The sequence below is a fragment of the Peromyscus maniculatus genome, chromosome 23, assembly GCF_049852395.1.
Source record: "Peromyscus maniculatus bairdii isolate BWxNUB_F1_BW_parent chromosome 23, HU_Pman_BW_mat_3.1, whole genome shotgun sequence".
NCBI lineage: Eukaryota > Metazoa > Chordata > Mammalia > Rodentia > Cricetidae > Peromyscus > Peromyscus maniculatus.
The window spans coordinates 27,696,153-27,712,950 of record NC_134874.1 but is presented as its reverse complement, the minus strand read 5'-3'; the positions used below and the strand labels follow the sequence as shown (position 1 = coordinate 27,712,950).

At 56.2% G+C, this 16,798-nt stretch overlaps 1 protein-coding gene across 14 annotated transcripts in view; it reads right to left on the bottom strand.

Moving 5' to 3' along the window:
- Nucleotides 1–3,824: 3,824 nt before the first annotated feature.
- Dtx2 (deltex E3 ubiquitin ligase 2) overlaps nt 3,825–16,798 on the bottom strand; it is a 36,944-nt gene continuing 23,970 nt past the window's right edge. For 7 of the 14 annotated variants that reach the window (XM_042267770.2, XM_016001968.3, XM_042267771.2 and 4 more), the window contains 7 exons: nt 14,521–14,624; nt 10,537–10,674; nt 8,472–8,545; nt 7,796–7,954; nt 6,075–6,236; nt 5,369–5,458; nt 3,825–4,424 (listed from right to left, as the gene is read on the bottom strand). In XM_042267770.2, the coding sequence (XP_042123704.1) occupies nt 4,197–4,424; nt 5,369–5,458; nt 6,075–6,236; nt 7,796–7,954; nt 8,472–8,545; nt 10,537–10,674; nt 14,521–14,624 (955 nt within the window). In that variant the 3' untranslated portion in view covers nt 3,825–4,196. The remainder of the gene's footprint in view (nt 4,425–5,368; nt 5,459–6,074; nt 6,237–7,795; nt 7,955–8,471; nt 8,546–10,536; nt 10,675–14,520; nt 14,625–16,798) is intronic. The other 7 variants (XM_076561013.1, XM_076561014.1, XM_076561016.1 and 4 more) reach the window with 1 other exon arrangement.

Genomic DNA, 16,798 nt, shown 5'->3' with positions numbered 1-16,798 from the left:
CTCCCCGCTGCTCCTCCAACTCCAGATCTACCGCCTGTCTTTCTACACTTTAACAGACATTTTACCGCAGTGGTTTTTATTGTTGTGTTGAAGTAGTAAAGGCTGAACGTAGGACTTGGAGGATACCAGGCAAACACTCCGCAAAGCCATACCCTCAGTCCTCTTTTTTGTTATTATTTATTTTGTAGTGCTGGGGACCAAATCCAGGGCCTTGCATTTGCTAGGCCGGCACTCTACCACTGAGCTAAATCCTCAAGTTCAAGGAATTGCCGAATCAAACTTTAAAACAAAAGATTTCTCCTGGGAAATGGACTCAGGGGCCTCCTGCATGCTAAGGGAGTGATAGCCCCAACCCTCTTTTCACTTTGAATTTTGAGACAGGGTTTCTTTATGCTCTCCAGGCTGGGTCTTAAACTCACCCAGTAACCAAAGCACAGCCTTGAACTTGCAATCCTCCTGCCTCCGATTCATGACACAGAGAGCTGGTGGGCCTGTGCAACCAGGCCTGGCTTCTTTTTTTTTTTTTTTTTTTTTTGGTTTTTCGAGACAGGGTTTCTCTGTGGAGCTTTGCGCCTTTCCTGGATCTCACTTGGTAGCCCAGGCTGGCCTCGAACTCACAGATATCCGCCTGCCTCTGCCTCTCGAGTGCTGGGATTAAAGGCGTGCATCACCACCGCCAGGCCTGGCTTGTCTAATTCGTATTTATTGTTCATTACATTTACTCATTCGAGGGAGGGGTTTGTGCCATGGTGTGTGTGTGTGTGTGTGTGTGTGTGTGTGTAGGTCAGAGGTCAGCTTGCAGTAGTTCCTCTCTTTCCACAATGTGGGACCTAGAAATGGAACTAGGGTCATCAGGTTTCGTGGCAAGTGCACCTACCCAGAGTCATTTTGCAGACCCCTCAGCTTATTTTTCTGAGACAGGTCTATGCCACTCAGTATCTTTTTTTTTTTTTTTTTTTGCCCTGGTTGTCTTGGAACTGGCTTTGTGGAGAAGGCTGGCCTCGAACTCAGAGAGATGTGTCTGCCTCTGCCTCCCAAGTGTGGAATTAAAGGCGTGTGCCACCACATCTGGAGTTACTCCGTATCTTAATTAGGGTTTTCTATCACTGTGATTCTATCAGTGTGATTTCTAACACTATGACCAAAAGCAGCTTGGGAGGAAAGGGTTTATTTCAGCGTACAGCTCTCAGGCTACACTCCTGAGAGGTCAGGGTGGGAACTCAAGGCAGGAACTCTGAGGCCGGAACTGAAGCAGAAGCCACGGAGGAACGCTGCTTACTGGCCTGTGTCTGATGGCTCGCTCAGCCTGCTTTCTTTTAGTCCTGGACCACCTGCTCAGGATGGCACTGCCCACAATGGGCTAGGTCTTTTCACATCAATCATGAATCAAGAGAATGCCCCCCACGATTGCCCACACGTAGTCTGGTGGGAGTGTTTTTCCATTGAAGTTCCCTCTTCCAAAATGTATCTAGTTTTTTGTCAAGTTGACAAAACAAAAAACCACCACCACCACCACCAAAAGAAACCCAACCAGGACACCAAGGCTGGCCTGGGACTGGGATTCAGGATCTTCCTATCACAACCTCTGAATACAAGCCACGCCACGTAGCCTGGGTTCTCTGTCCGGCATCTTGGCAGGACTCACACCCAAGTGCTTCACCCCTTTTTAGGATAAAGATCCTGTCATATGCAAATACCAGCCTTGTTTTTTATGGGCAGCTGGGGGTTGGGGTGTTTCTTTTTGCCTATTAGGAACGTTGCTACACATTATTTGCATACAACATTTTTGTGTGTGGGCATGTTCCTGTAAAATAACCCTCTGTGGATCCCTGGGAATGAAACTCACCAGTCATGTGGTAACCCTATTTTTGAGGAACTGTTGCCCAAAGTGGTAATATTTTACATACCCAGCAACAATGGGTAAGCGGCCAGTTTCCCTACCCAGTACTTTAGGAGTCACTTCTGATGTATTGGAGATTATATATATAAAATTAACTTATTCTATATCCTTGCATTGGAGACCTCTACCCTGCCTTGTCCTCTGGAGGGCCGACGACAGCTGCTCCACTGCCTGGCATGTATCTCCTGGTTTTGAGTTGCAACTGCCAATCAATCAATCACATAACACTGTTTCAGGTTCTGGACAGTCATTTACCCCACTTTGGACATGGTATGTCCATTGCTTTGGGGATGGGGAGAAAAAGCCTCCTGCAAATTACCCGAATGTTTTACCACCGAGCCACGCCTCCGGTCCCTGTGGCTGTGTGGATATGTGGGCATGCCACTGCCCTCGGATGCCCTAGAGCTGGAGTCATCAAATTTGAGTGCTGGGAACTAGACTCAGGTTTGTTTTCTGCAAGAACAGTATGTACACTTAACTGCTGAGCCACGTCTCTAGACCCTGTTGATTTTTTAAAATTCATGTGGGTGTTATGTGTGTGCATAAGAGGGCCCTCCTGGGGTTGGAGGTGGTTGTGAGCTGCCCGAATCAGGTACTGGAAATCAGCTGGGTCCTCTGGAAGGGCAGTGCATGCTCTGCTGAGCCTTCTCTTGAGGTGCACACACACACACACACACACACACCCCACCCCCCCGCCGTTCCTGCTCCGGATACACTCCCTCATCAGGTGTGTGATTGTAGCATCTTCCTCCGGAATCTTGCTGTCCTTCAATGGCAAAGCTCTAAGGTTCCATAAGGGCCCAGAGGGTGACAACATTTGGGACACATCCCAACTGCTGTCCTGCGTAGGCAGCGTCAGGATTGGAGTGAGTCACAAATGTGGTCTGAGTGCAGCCGAGTCAGGGCTCTGCCAAGGACACCAACGACCTTTTCCCCAGGGCTAACTTACACCGTTGGGCATACGGTGTTTTTAGAGCCACATGAAAATGTTCTTTGAAAGTCAGAAGAGGAAGAGGGGGGAGGAAGTGTGTGGGAGGCAGAGGCTGTGGGGAGCACTATGACATGCTATCGTCTGGAGAGGACACGGCCACTCCTCTCAGAGTCACAGCCGCTGTGGTCACCTGTATAAGATGAGGCCTACCCACACTCCATCACGGACAGGGCAGGGCGCATGAGGCCCCAGGCCCACCTGCGGAGCTACAGGCAGCGGCTGCCAGGGGAGAGGGAGTCATCTGTCCCCCAGTGGTTCAGCCAGTGCTAAACTGCCCAAGTTCCTGTGAATAATCCCCTTCCATGTCGGGGCGAGCAACGCTGACGAAACCCAGTAGCCAAGAAAATACAACAGGGCAATGAGAGGGTAACAGGAAGTGAAAAGGACAAAACTCAGGGAAGAGAACGAACCTGTCACGCGCAGTGGAGTACACACCTGTAATCCCAGCACTAAGGAGGCTGAGGCAGGAGGATTATATGGTTTAAATAGTGAGACCCAGACTCAATAACCAGGGCCTTAGAGAAAGGCCTCCGAAGGCCCCTGCCCAGTCACTCTACCTCTGAGCATCCTCATCACTGGGAAGCATGGAGACAGCACACTGTGTGAACAGCACTTTGTAAAGCAGGCTGTGGACCACACAGCAAGGAGCATGTTTGTGTGTCCCAAGAGTCTCACCGCTGAGCTCGGTCCTCGCTTCCTAGATGTGACTTGAATGAGCATCAAGGAAGATGGCTCCCTGCTCCACACAGCAAGTGTGCCATACAAAGGGTCATATCTCTCTCTCTCTCTCTCTCTCTCTCTCTCTCTCTCTCTCTCTCTCTCTCTCTCTCTCTCTCTCTCTCTCTCTCACACACACACACACACACACACACACACACTCACTCACACACACACACACACTCTCACACACACACACTTTTCCACAGACACATGTTGGCTATAGGGTCTTTATTGCAAATAAAATCTGAGGTATGAGAAGCTGACCAGAAGCTGGGAGGGGTAGCCCCTGCTCACCCCTTGCTGGGTCACCAGCCCACCAGAGGCTGGAAGGGCCCTTCCCACCTGTGACTGAGGTAGCTCCAGCGTAAGCCTCCACAAGTACAATACTGAGGGTGCCCACTTTCCAGGCAGACCCCAGCCCAGACAGGAGGGTGGCAGGAGAGGCAAGGAGAAGCCCTAGCTTCAGGAGGGGTACATCCTGCACCCCAACAGACATTCTTGCCTCTCAACAAAGGCACACCTTCCTGCCCACCCACCCGCCCGCCCAGGGGCCGCTGGGGCGGTCGACAGAGGCAGCCTGAAGACTCACTGCTGCTCCAGGCAGTCCTCGGTTACTCCCTGGGCAGCCAGCTCAGCCAGCACATTCTGCAGGTAGTTGGGGTCTGGATAGCCGTGGCCTGTCACGTTCCGGTCCATCTCGGTCTTGTGGTGGATCTCATTCCACACGACCGTGTCTGTCTCGCCCGTGGTGTTCGACGTCCCCACGGTGAAGATGAGTCGTCTCTTCCAGGCCACCTTCAGGAGCTCCAGGACCTGCCGGGAGAGGGGAGGAGGGTCCGTTGACAGGCACTGAGGGTCTGCGCTGCCACACGGCCGTTGGCCCAGGCGATGGGCCCGTGCAGTCCCAGGCACGGGAGCACACGTGTGGGGACCCCTGGGGCACTTCACAGCAGCCTTGCCCAGCCCAGCCCTCTCCATCTTGGCACTACCCTGGAGTTGGCCTTCCCTCCAGATGGGACTGGACCAGCTGCCCCTCACGGCTGCAGGCCTCCTGCCCTGGTCATGGCCTCCACACACAGCTTGGGGCGAGAGCAGAACTGGGCGGTGGAGGCTCCACAAAGCCGGTGACCCGAGCTTGATGCTCAGACCCACGTAGTGGGGAGGACGGAACTGGCTCCGGGGCTGGCTTCTGATGCCGCAGGAAAGCCACACACGGCCCCTGCAGCCCCGCACCCCCAGCGGCCAGACGAGTTTGGGAGTTCGATTTTTGGAGGAGGGATTGGGCCTCATCGTGTAGCTGAGGATGGCTCTCAACTCCACGTTTGTGCTGACATTGTGGAAATGTGCCACTGGGCTCCGTTTATGGGGAGCTGGGGACTGAAGCCAGGGCTCTGGGCACACCAGGCACGCCCCAGCAGCCAGGAGGCCCCCACATGCTGCTGCTTCAGAGCGCCTGACCTGCGGCAGCCTGGAGCTTCCTCACCCTGTGGTTTGGGCCCTGCGCTGCCCTTCCCCAGGCCCATCGCCAAGCCCTGAGAGCAGCTTTTCTGTGGACCTGGAAGCTTCTTCCTGGCCTGCAAGTCCTTGCTGAGGTCCCAGGCTGGCGGGTGTCCCTAGTCTCTCCTGCGGCAGCAGCAGCTCAGCATCCTCACCCAGCATGCAGCCCAGCTCTCCTCCAACTCTGGAGGGGCCGTAAGAGGCAGCCCACGGTGGATCCCGGGGAGGGGGGGCAGACGGGGTGGGGACGGGGACTTTACCTTGCGGCCTTGAGGGTTATCTGGCAGGTAGCACTGTCGGGGAAAGCCTCGGGCTGTGAACGGCTTCCCAGGGCTGGGGTGCTCCGGCCCCTGTGAGAGGAAGCAGACAGCTTGAGGGCAGAACTGTGGCTGGCTGCCGCCCACAGGCCGTGGACGCCTGTCTCATCCACAGCCTAGCCTTCCAAGCTGGGTCCACTCCTGGGCCAACACTCAGTCAGTGTGGTCTCCCAGCCGTAGTCACCTGTCCATAACCTGCACCCAATGGTCTGGAAACTTCCTCGTTCCTAAGGCCACTGTGAACTCTGCCAGGGGCAAGGACAGGCACTCTCGCTCTCATGGAGCCCTGGAGTGGGATGCTGACATGGAGCCTCAGTACCAGGACACTTGGCAATAAGGGTCCTGCCCCCCTTCAGCCTTCCTGCCCCACACCCTACCACCTGCACACGCAGGAGCCCCAAATGTTTCTCATGCTCTTCTGCCCAGACCACCTCAGCTCAGACGTCTCCTCCTGTGGAGAGCCTTCCTCACTCAGAAGGCCCAGGGCCACCTTCTCTCCCTCCCGTCACCCAACCCCCAGCACCGCCCCAGGCGGGGCCATCCCGACCCCATACTGGATGGAGATACTGAGGACACAGTGAGCAGGAAGGGGGTGCTCAGGAACGGTGACCCGGCCAGGTCCGGGGGGGGGGGGGGAGCCGGCCCTCACCTGGATGCCGTGAGGGATGTTGTAAACAATGAGTATAGTCCCGCAGTCCTCGTGGCCTGGGAGAGACGCCTGGAACCTGAAAACCTCCATCTTCCCCCACGGCTGGGTCCCGGTCTTCTCCCCATAGATGGTTTTGCAAGAAGGACACTGCAGACTGCCGTCCTGGAGGGCAGACGGATGGACTGAGCTGGCGGTCCAGCTCACCTCAACAGCCGGCCGGGGCCAGAGGGCACAGGGGTCAGCGTGTCCCCCCCCCCCCCAGCCTCTCCTCACAGAAACGACCTCAATGGCGCACGGAAGAGGCTAAACTGTGCACCACAAACCCGATTCCCACTCAACTGGCAAGGTACCGGGAGACGGGCACACGGCAGGAAACTGAGGGTCACAGGGCAGGAAACTGAGGGTCACAGGGCTGTCACGGCGTGTGCAGGAACAGGGGCCTCAGCCACTACAGTGTGACCTGGTCCCCTCGCACCTCCTCCCACCCCTGACTAAACTCCTCCACAGGGCAGCACTCAGTCAGGACTCCACCTGAGAGACGTGGCCGGGCCGCTGCCGTCGGTCAGGAGTGCGTCAGGACCCGGACAGACGCACTGTCTTTATTTAGCTAACTGTTGGTTAACGCGTGTTTCCGCGTTTGCGCGTGCACCTGAAGGCCAGGGGACAACTTGGCGGAGTTGGTTTTCTCCTTCTACCTTACATGGAGCAGGGCTGCACTTGTACAGAAAGCTCCTCTAAGCTCCTGCTAGGCTTTCACCTGCTCTGTCTGTGAGGAAGGATCTCAGGCAGCACAGGCTGGCCGTGTACTCCTGAGCCGTGGGCATCACCCTCCTAAGTGCTGGGAAAGCAGGTGTCCATGCTCGGTGCCCTGAGTTTTTTCATCTGCACATGGCTGTCCACTCAGGACTGTCACAGGGGGGATGAAATGTGTGCAAGTGGGAGTGTAAGGGAGACACAGGCCTAATGCTCAGAGGAGCCTAGGATTCCTCCCTGAGGAGTCATGTTGGCCATACTCCGACAGCTTGGGGTGGGCCTCAGGGACCCGATGCACATTCAGAAACATCTCTAAGCCTTTGGCTCTTTTTCTGCTGCTGGGGGTGGAACCCAGGGCAAGTGCTCTACCACTGAGTCACACCCCAGCCCCTCACTGGGGGATTCTAGGCAGGTGCTCTACCACTGAGCCACACCCCAGCCCCTCACTGGGGGATTCTAGGCAGGTGCTCTACCACTGAGCCACACTCCAGCCCCTCACTGGGGGATTTTAGGCAGGGGCTCTACCACTGAGTCACACCCCAGCCCCTCACTGGGGGATTCTAGGCAGGTGCTCTACCACTGAGCCACACCCCAGCCCCTCACTGGGGGATTCTAGGCAGGTGCTCTACCACTGAGCCACACCCCAGCCCCTCACTGGGGGATTCTAGGCAGGTGCTCTACCACCACGCTAGACCCCTGGCCCAGGCCCCTATTGGTCTAGGCGGGAGTGAGCCCATGCCTTCCGACAGCCTGCTGCTGTCCGAGCACAGAGGTCTCCTGGGCTACTTCTCTGTTGTTGTCTGGAGACAGGGTCTCTACAGAGCTCAGGCTGGGCTACAACTTTCGCTCCTACTGCCTCAGCTTCCGGAGTCCGGAGGTGACAGGTATGTGACACCACACCCCGAGGCCGCAGGCCGACCTGGGCTGTGAGGACAGGTCCCCGCGGCCCACCCAGCCCTCTGTGGTACCTTGTTCCCGTTGCAGTACATGGCCAGCAGGCAGAGCAGGTGGAAGGTATGGCCGCACTTGGTGAGGCGGCCCACAGCCATGGGCCCCAGAGTCCTGCCGTCAGCGACGTCACTGTACCCAGAGGCCACAGACAGCTTCTCCATACAGATGATGCAGTCCTGCAGGGAGGCACACAGCCATGCTTGCCACCGTGCAGACACCCCGGCACTGCCACGCCAATGCTGGGCCACAGCGAGCCAGCAGGGGTGGGGGCAGGCCCGGCTCGGTCAGAAGAAGGGGTGCTAGGCCTTCAGAGTCAGTCCAGCGGCTGTTCCAGAACAGGGGACCACAGAGCCATCTCTCCCCTACCTTCTTCAAGGGCTGACCAAAAAACACAGGCCACCAAGCGCAAAGAACTTAACTCACCAACCCAATGGTTCTCACTAGAGACAAGAGCCAGAGAGGAAAGGGTGTCCCTTGGAAAAGGCCACCTGTTCCTTCACAAAGCTGGCCTAAGCGAAGCCAGACAGTCCTGTCTACCCCACAGGCCTGAGGAGAAAGCACACTGCTCAGGGCTTCAGCCTGGCCGTGAGGTGAGACTGAGCCCTGGCCACCTCATCTTGGTCATGTCTACCCAACCCTAAAGTCAACACCAGGTCCCAGAGCACACCGTCGGCCTCCTCCCAGGCCACATACCTCATCGGGGGGCAATCTCAGCTCCTCGGTGTACTTTCTGATCACATGCTCCGGCTCCGGCTTAGGCGCCCCTTCTGGAAGAGAGCAAGATGTGAGTGCTGTCCCAGGCCTGCGGGGCGGGAGGGCTGAGTTAGGAAGCAGGCAGGCAGAAGTCCCAGCTGCAAGGAGGAACCGTTAGCAGGGCCGAGACAGGAAAAGTTAGCTCGAAAGACAGGGCAGCCTCCAGTGCAGGCACAGGATGCCCACACCCAACCCAGGCCACCTGCTTGGGGGCAGGACTGGTCCACAGGAGGCAGAGGATCGGCAACAGAGCAGCAAGTCCCCCTGAGCCATGCCCCCGGAAACTACCCCAGAAGTGTCGAAGGGCAGCTTTGAGAACAGAGTACCCCAGCAGACCCTGGTGCCGCCGCCGCCTGCCAACTGTCAGCACGCACACGGACACTCAGGGACAGAGGTAGTCTGAGTCTGGTGGGTATGGAGTGGGGCAATGTGAGCATCTGCGGGCACTGAAAACGCCACCGTCGTCATAACACATTACCCCGACACACACATCCTGGGACTGGAGGATCTTGGTCAAAAGCTCACTGGACTCTGAACTGAGTGCTCCCGGAAGTGGCTGGCTATGCATGAGTGCGTGAAGCTGAGGGGAGCCCTGAACCAGGGACCAGACATCTCCAAGTACAGAAGAGTTGGGACAGAAAGGGGGCCAGGGAGAACAATGCAGCCCTGAACCCCAGTGTCTACGCTGAGGTCACAGTGAGGTTCCTGTCTGAGGCCATCTTGCAGCCTTTTCCACCCATGGCTGAGAAGATAGGTATGAGCGAGCCGGACTGCAGGGCCCTTCCAGACCAGAGAAGCAGGCGACAGCCACAGAGAGACGGCTTAGTGCAGAAGCCGGAGTCAGGAAAGTGAGGTTTGGTTCTGGTTCATGTGTTATGACCAAACCCTACCACCTCAGACACCCAAGAAGTTGTCACTGCTGGAAGTGTGAGTTGTTGGCTCCTGGACAATAGAGAAACCAGCAGAGGGTACCACATATGCCCTATATATGCCCTATAACTCACCAAACACACACATACAAGAGACACTAGACACACACACACACACACACACACACACACACACACACACACACGCCCCTCACAATCCCTGCAAAGCACTCACACTCTGGCCGCTGGCAAGAAAACCAGACAAAAAGATCAACAGCACAGTGGCCGCCACACAGGAAGGACTTCCCCTAGACCAGGGGCCCTTTAGAAAGGCCCACACCGTGGTACATGCCTTGAGAGGCAGGACTGAAATGCCAGGCTAGCCTTGGGTCTACAGCAATACTTATCTCAAAACCGAGGACAGGAAGGCCCCGTGGCCACACAGAGCAGTCTCTGGGTAACCTGACTTCCCTCTGCTCAGAGTCAGCTGAGCATCTTGCTGCTGTCTGCCCACTCAGCCTTCTAGAGCCGAAAGGAGCCTCAGTTACTGGCATTTCTCAAAGCAGGCTGGCCGGCCACACCAATCCCATGAGAGTCACCGACACTCAAGTTGGCCAGAGGGACTACCAAGGTCTGTGTTCTTCACAAACAAACTGAGTGTATGTACTGAGAAGGCGCCGGCCTGCCCTGTCCACAAACGTGTCTCCACAGAAGCAGAAGGCAAGCGCGTGCAGAGGGCTGGGACTTTAGCTTAGCTGGCGGACTGCTTGCCTAGCATGCGAGCAGCCCTCCCAGGGTTCCAAACCCATGCACTGGGTGTGGTGGTGCGCGCCTGTAACACCAGTGCGTAGGAGGCGGCAGCAACAAGATCAAGGGTCAAGGTCAGTGACGCTCCCTGAAGAGACAGCAGCATCATGACGGGCAGCCAGATGGGCACTGCAGTTCCAGGGCCTCGGTAACAAGGCCATCGCCCACCACCCCTGAGCCGGTAAAGGCCAGAGCCACTTCTGCTGGCAGACAGGGCGGGGAGAGGAGGTGCAGGAGTAGAGAAGGCCATGGAGGGCAGAGGAGAGAGTCCAGGCAGCAAGACGTGGAGGAAGCTGAGCAGGGCTAGAGTGTGTGTGAACCGGAACTACCTTTCACGGACATTTTCCTCAGCCTCTTAACTGAGCTGTGCCCTTTAGAGGCCGGACGGGAGGCAGGAGGGCCGGTGGGCCGGGGTGCGCGGCTAAGACACACAGGGAGTCCGATGGCTGACAGGACACTCGTCATGCCTGCACGGTGCGAGATCAGACATGCGGGGACACACGTTAGGGGGAGGCATTCCGACTCGGCGTCCACGGCCCTGCTGGGAGTGAGGTGATGACATGGTGACCGGCCACCAAGACCGGGCATCGCCCCAGGAGGGGAGTCTGGTCACTGGGAGGGTGCAGTGCCTCCCCAGGCCAGACACCCGAGAACCTGGACCCCAAGTTCCCCAGAAGTCTACATGAGCCACTGCCGAGCCTGTGCCCACAGCATGCGGGGAGGGGGGTGAGGACAAGGTGGCTTTGGGGAGCAGGCGCAGAACAGCCCAGGGGCCTCCTGCATGGCACTGCCCCATGACAGGCGCAGGGGAGGAAGAGACGGGCAGGGTGCAGCCAAGCCGTGGCAACAGGGGCAGTCCCAGCAGGGCAGGCGTCCAGGGCCTGAGGTCTTCCCTGGAGTCCCTTGGCCGGGCTGTGCCTTCCTGGCTTGTCCAGCAGCTGTCCACAGCCTGTCTGGACTGCGTAACCATGGGGATGGCTGACACTAAGCATCAACCTGACAGGCTCTGGAACCGCTAGGAGACAGCGCTGAGCACCTGGGCTAACTGAGGCGAAGACCACTCCACCAGGGGTGGGGGGGAACACTGTCCCCTGCGCCACGGTCTGGACCGAGGGACAAGGAGGAGGAGGAAGCCACGCTGCCTGCAGTCTTCCCTCTGGCTTCCCGACAGGGATGCTTTCTCAGCACGTCCTCAGGCTGTGAGACCAAAGAACCTAACTTCCCCCCACCGCTGGTGTGCTGGGACACAGGGGTGAAGGAGCTGACACACAGCTGACCCGCTGGAGCAGTGGTCCAGGGGCTGCTCCCCACTGAGCCACCCCAGGGCCCCACCCGGGGCCTCCTTCACCACTAGGAAGGAGTCGCACTGGGCCGGGTCGACACTGGACAGGCTACTGTCTCCAAACCACAGGCCCGTGGCCCCATCCTTTGGGCCCACCCTTCCTGGAGGGACACTTGATGCTGCCCTCCTCCACACCCCCTGCTAACCTGACGCGTCCTGGGGTACAATGCTCTCTTGTCCCTGTCACACTGAAACCCACACAGAAACACAGGTCCCCCGGGGTCTGAGTCTGGGTCCAAAGCACCTCCTTCCAGGAACGGAGGCCCCGGCTTCTTAGCCACCGTGACAGCGCTCTCCTGGTCCTGGCACAGGCCTGCAGGGCTGGCCCAGCCCTCCCACGAGCCTTTCCTTCCCAGGACCGGCTCCCAGAGGGCGGCCCCTGCAGCAGAGGGGCTGCACAAGGGCTGGGGGCAGCCAGGGCCACAGCTCTCAGCGAGGCAGAGAGCCACACTGCGGGCAGGAGCAGAGGCCGGCGGTGGCAGGCAGCGGGGCTGCGGCAGGCTGGGGACCATGTGGCGGCCTCTCGCTGGGAGGCACCAGAGCACACAGGACAGGCTTACTGGGTGGAGCCACCCAGTTACCAAGGGTCACCCATTCCAAGGATGTTCCCAGGCTCAAATGCAATGGGGGTGCAAGCGGCAGGAGGAAGAATGAGTAGGGATGGACTAGCTTTCCTTCAGAGAACCCCGACTCTGCAATGGCCCACGGACCAGCATCCTGCTCGGGTGTCACGGTGACAGATGGGCTTGTGAGGGTTAACACTGTCAACCTGACGGGATCTAAAATCACCCGAGAGACAGAGCAGGGCCATGTCTGAGGAGGAGATTTTTAGATCACGACAGCTAAGGTGGGAAGGCCTACTCTAACCACGGGCAGCAGCATTCCATGTGGTCTCGGACAGAACAAAACGGAGCGAGCCAGCTGAGCCCCAGCAATCAGCTCTCTCTACCCCTTGACTGCAGGTCATGTGACCAGCTGCCTCACACCCTTGCTGCCACAAACCAAGACAAACGGCCTCCATCCTTAGGTCGCCCACCAGGTATTTAGCCACAGTGACAAGGAGAGCAACTAACACCGCGATGCTTCCCTCAGAGCCCAGGCGCTGGGCAGGTGTCCCCCAGCAGGCAGGCGTCACGGTAGACACTGAGGGTGACAGCCATGTCTGCCATTGCCACCTCAGCTTCTGCACCGCGCTCCGGTTTCCTCTTTGCACCAGCCATCTGAAAGGCCCCGAGCTTGTTTTCGCTGGTACCACTCCCTCAGTATGAGCCCACAGGGTAAGGATGCCACTGACCCACTCTGGTCTGCCTCGCATCCCGGCAATACCCTTACATCGGAGGTGCGGTGTGTGTCTGCGGAGGCGCAGAGACATTGCCTGGAACACCACTACCAGCCCCAGGAACCAAGTCTCAGTAGTCCTCTCCCATCCAACTCAGTGCTCAGTCCTACAACCCCAGTCACAAAGCACCCTACATCAGGATGCAGACGCCCGGGAAGGAAGGGACCTCTGGGCTGGGGCTGGGGCTCAGCTAGCAGGGTGCTCGCCTAGCATGCACGACATCCTGAGTTCCATCCTCAATGCTCCGTACGGTGGGCATGGAGGTGCGGCCCTCTAATTCCAGGACATTGGGTCCCCGGTGCGTGGGAACCATGCCCAGATCCCCTACAAGAGCGTCAAGTGCTCCTAACTGCTGAGTCACCTCTCCAGCCTCCCTCTTCATACACCACACGACTGGCAAGTGACCTCAGAGGTCCCCAACAACAAGGTGTTATAAAGCACCAGCATGCATGGTCCCAGTGACCTTCCTGGACTCCAAAGGACCTTTTCATGTCCTATTCAGTCTCTCCCACAAAAGCCAAGCCCACGCACCCTTCCTGAGCACAGTTCTCTGAAATGGACAGCCACAGGCCCAGTACCTTTGGACTGTCCCACCTGTCTGTGCCACAGCCACCAGCCCTGTCCACTGCTCTTGCCATATTCAGGACACCAATACAACATAAAGGAGCTAAGGGTGCACTGTGTCCTACAAGGTGGGTATAGAAAGACTTCAAACCAGACAGGATTCAGGAGGCTGCGGCAAGAAGATCAATATTGAGATTCTATCTCAAAACAAAAACTGTAATCCCAACTGTCAGGGCGCTGAGGTATCCGGCTCGAGAGTTTAAGGCCTACATGGAATCCCTCTCTCTCAAACAAAACAAGACCAAATTAGGGGTAGGGATGTAGTTGGCAGAGTGTAGCCTAACATGCCCAAAGCCCGGAGCTCCACCCCCAGCACCTCATAAAGCAGGCCAGTGGTGTGCCTAGTTTTGCAAGCCCGGGGCAGGAGAGCCAGGGACAGTCAGATGCCAGGAGCTGGCTAGCTAGGGAGTCAGCCAGCCTAGCACAGCCCGCGAGGCCCAGGCCAACAAGAGACTGACTTGATCTCACAAACCAAGGTGAACAGCTCCTGAAGAACAGCACCTGAGGAAGTCCTCTGGATCCCCCCACATGCACACTCACAAAACAAATCAAAAGACAAAATGCCAAGACCTAGGGGCTGGAGAGATAGCTCAGCTGTTAAAAACACTTGAAGAGGATTCCGGTTTGGTTCCCAGCACACACATGGCAGCTTATAACTGCCTCTGGTTCTAGTTCCAGGGCATCCGATGCCCTCTTCTGTCCTTTTCGAGAACCTGCACCCATGTGGTAAACATACACACATTCAGGCTCATACATATACGTAATAAATCATGAGACACACATACACGCAAGACCTAACTAAGGCCAAAAGAAATGAACTATAGTTCAAGCGGATGCAAATACTAGGACAGTATCCACCAGGCCTGACATTCCCCCAGGGCTGGAGAGGCTCCTAGACTTGCTCCCTGGGAGTCCCTTAGGATTTCCCTGAGGACCCGAGGGTGCCAGGCCCCGTCTCCACCATTCCCTCCCCACTAACCCCATGGGATAGTCTGTCAGGACACTTACCTGCAAGCGCCTGCTGGACCCTGCTGGCCTTGGGCATCTGCACGGGCACAGAGGTGGGGGCGCTCCCTGGGCTGCTGGAGGAGGGACCGCTGGGGAAGGAGGCACTTGGGGAGAAAAGAGAGCAGACTCAGTGGATGGCAGCTGGCTGAGCAGCAGCGAATCTACAAGCTGGGGCATTCTCTGGCTGTACTTTCTCAGCAGCCTGTGGGTGGAGGCCTGTGTGCCGTTTCCTCGGGCACTTCAGAAACTCTGAAGACAGGGTGTGTTCAACCAGGTTTCAAGTGACTTTTAAAAGGCATTCTGTCACTTACATACAGCGTTCCAATTAAAAACGGAATCATTCATTCATACACATGCATCCACACATACATAGAGAGCATCGAGGCCAATGAGATGGCTCATCACTGTATTTGTGAGCTTCCTACCACTGAGCCGGCGGCTCTGAGTTCAACAACCAGAATCCACAGGGTGGAAACAGAGACCCAATTCCTGCAAACTGTCCTCTGACCTGCATGTGGGTATGGCACGTGGGCATCCACACACACTACATAAATGTAACTACGGAAGGCTCTCGGCTGGGCATTGTGACACACACTTGTATTCCTAGCACTCAAGAGGCAGAGGAGGAAGCTAACAGGACTTTAAGGCCAGCCTGGTCTGCGTTCAGAGTCAGCCAGCGGCCAGCCGAGGCTACGTGGGGAGACTGTCTCAATGGAGTAACCCAGGAATGAAAACAAAACAGGAAAGCTCCGGGGTACCGGAAGAGGCGGGCCACTCTAACAAGCAACAGAGCCCCACACTGACAGAACAGGACGATCGATCAGTGTCACACACCACGAAACCAGTTAGATCCACGCTATTTCTGCAAAATTCCTAGCAAAATAAATCCTCAAAATAAAGCTTAGGGATTTGATATTTTAGTGAAGCGAGGGTCCTGGGGATGGAGCGTTGTCTTGTGTGAAAGGCCCTGGGTTCTATCCTTAGCACTGCAACAAACATTAAAATTTAAAGTTTTTTTAAAGATAATTATATATGTGTGTGTGTGTGCGTGCGTGCGTGCGTGCGTGCGTGCGTGCGTGCGTGTGTGTGTGTGTGTGTGTGTGTGTGTGTGTGTGTGCGCAAGAGCCTGAGGAGGCCAGAAGAGGAAGCTGGAGTCACAGGCAGTTGAGAGCTGACCAACACGGGATGCTTGGGAAGCAAACTTGCTGTCCTTTTTTTAAATGGTTGCTGTCCTTTTAAGCCACAGCTGTCTGAATCAGCAGCTGCAATTCCGCAGCTACCAGCAGCAGGGAGCCGCAAAGGCCGGAGCGGAGGGAAACCTGCTTCCTCCGGCTCCAACTCTTCCAAAGCTACGAAGGGAACTTAACTAAACCTCTCCCTCTAAAGAGCTCAAGATTCAAAGGTTAAGGTGGAATTAATTCTGCTCTTCAGGGGCTGAATAGCAAGTAGTTCACCTCCTCTCCTTGCCTGAGTCCTCCAAGAAGCCATGCTTCTCCTCGCCCCTCCTTATAAACCCTCTCACCTGCTCCTCCTACCACTTCCTGTCAGCTAGTCGCTGCCGCAGCCTCCTGACCACAGGTGAACATTATTTAATCAAACACGTCCTTGCATTATTAAGCAAACGTTCCAGAGCATAAACAAAAGTAACACATCTTGAAATAATATTCTACAGCACAAACTCAGAGACTGTTAACTACTGAGGTGCTCCGGCGCTCATAAAATAAAATGTTAATTGAGAGGTTCAGAACCTGGGGGGACGGCTCAGTGGGTAAATTCTTGCCAGCATGAGGACCGGAATTTGTATCCTCAGGGCTTGCAGGCCAGCAGGTCTAGCCAATCAGTAAGCTCCAAGTTCAGGGAGAGACTCTGTCTCAAAAAAAAAAAAAAAAAAAAAAAAAACCAAGGAAGGCAGAGGCAGGTGGATCTCTCTGAGTCTGAGGCCAGCCTGGTCTACAGAGATCCAGGGCAGCCAAAATAAAAATAAGGAAATGTCAGGCGCACACCTTTTTAATCCCAGCACTTGGGAGGCAGGTGAATCTCTGTGAGTTCAAGGCCAGCCTGGTCTATAGAGTGAGTTCAAAGACAACCAGGGCTGTTACACAGAGAAACCCTATCTCAAAAAGCCAAACAAAATAATAAATATATTCAAAAAGGTAGCATAAGAAGACACCCAGTGTTGACCTTTGGCTTCAACATGCATGCACACACATGCACACATACACAAGCACACACATGTACCACAGATGCGGGCTGAGTTTACCACATCGACTATGATCCA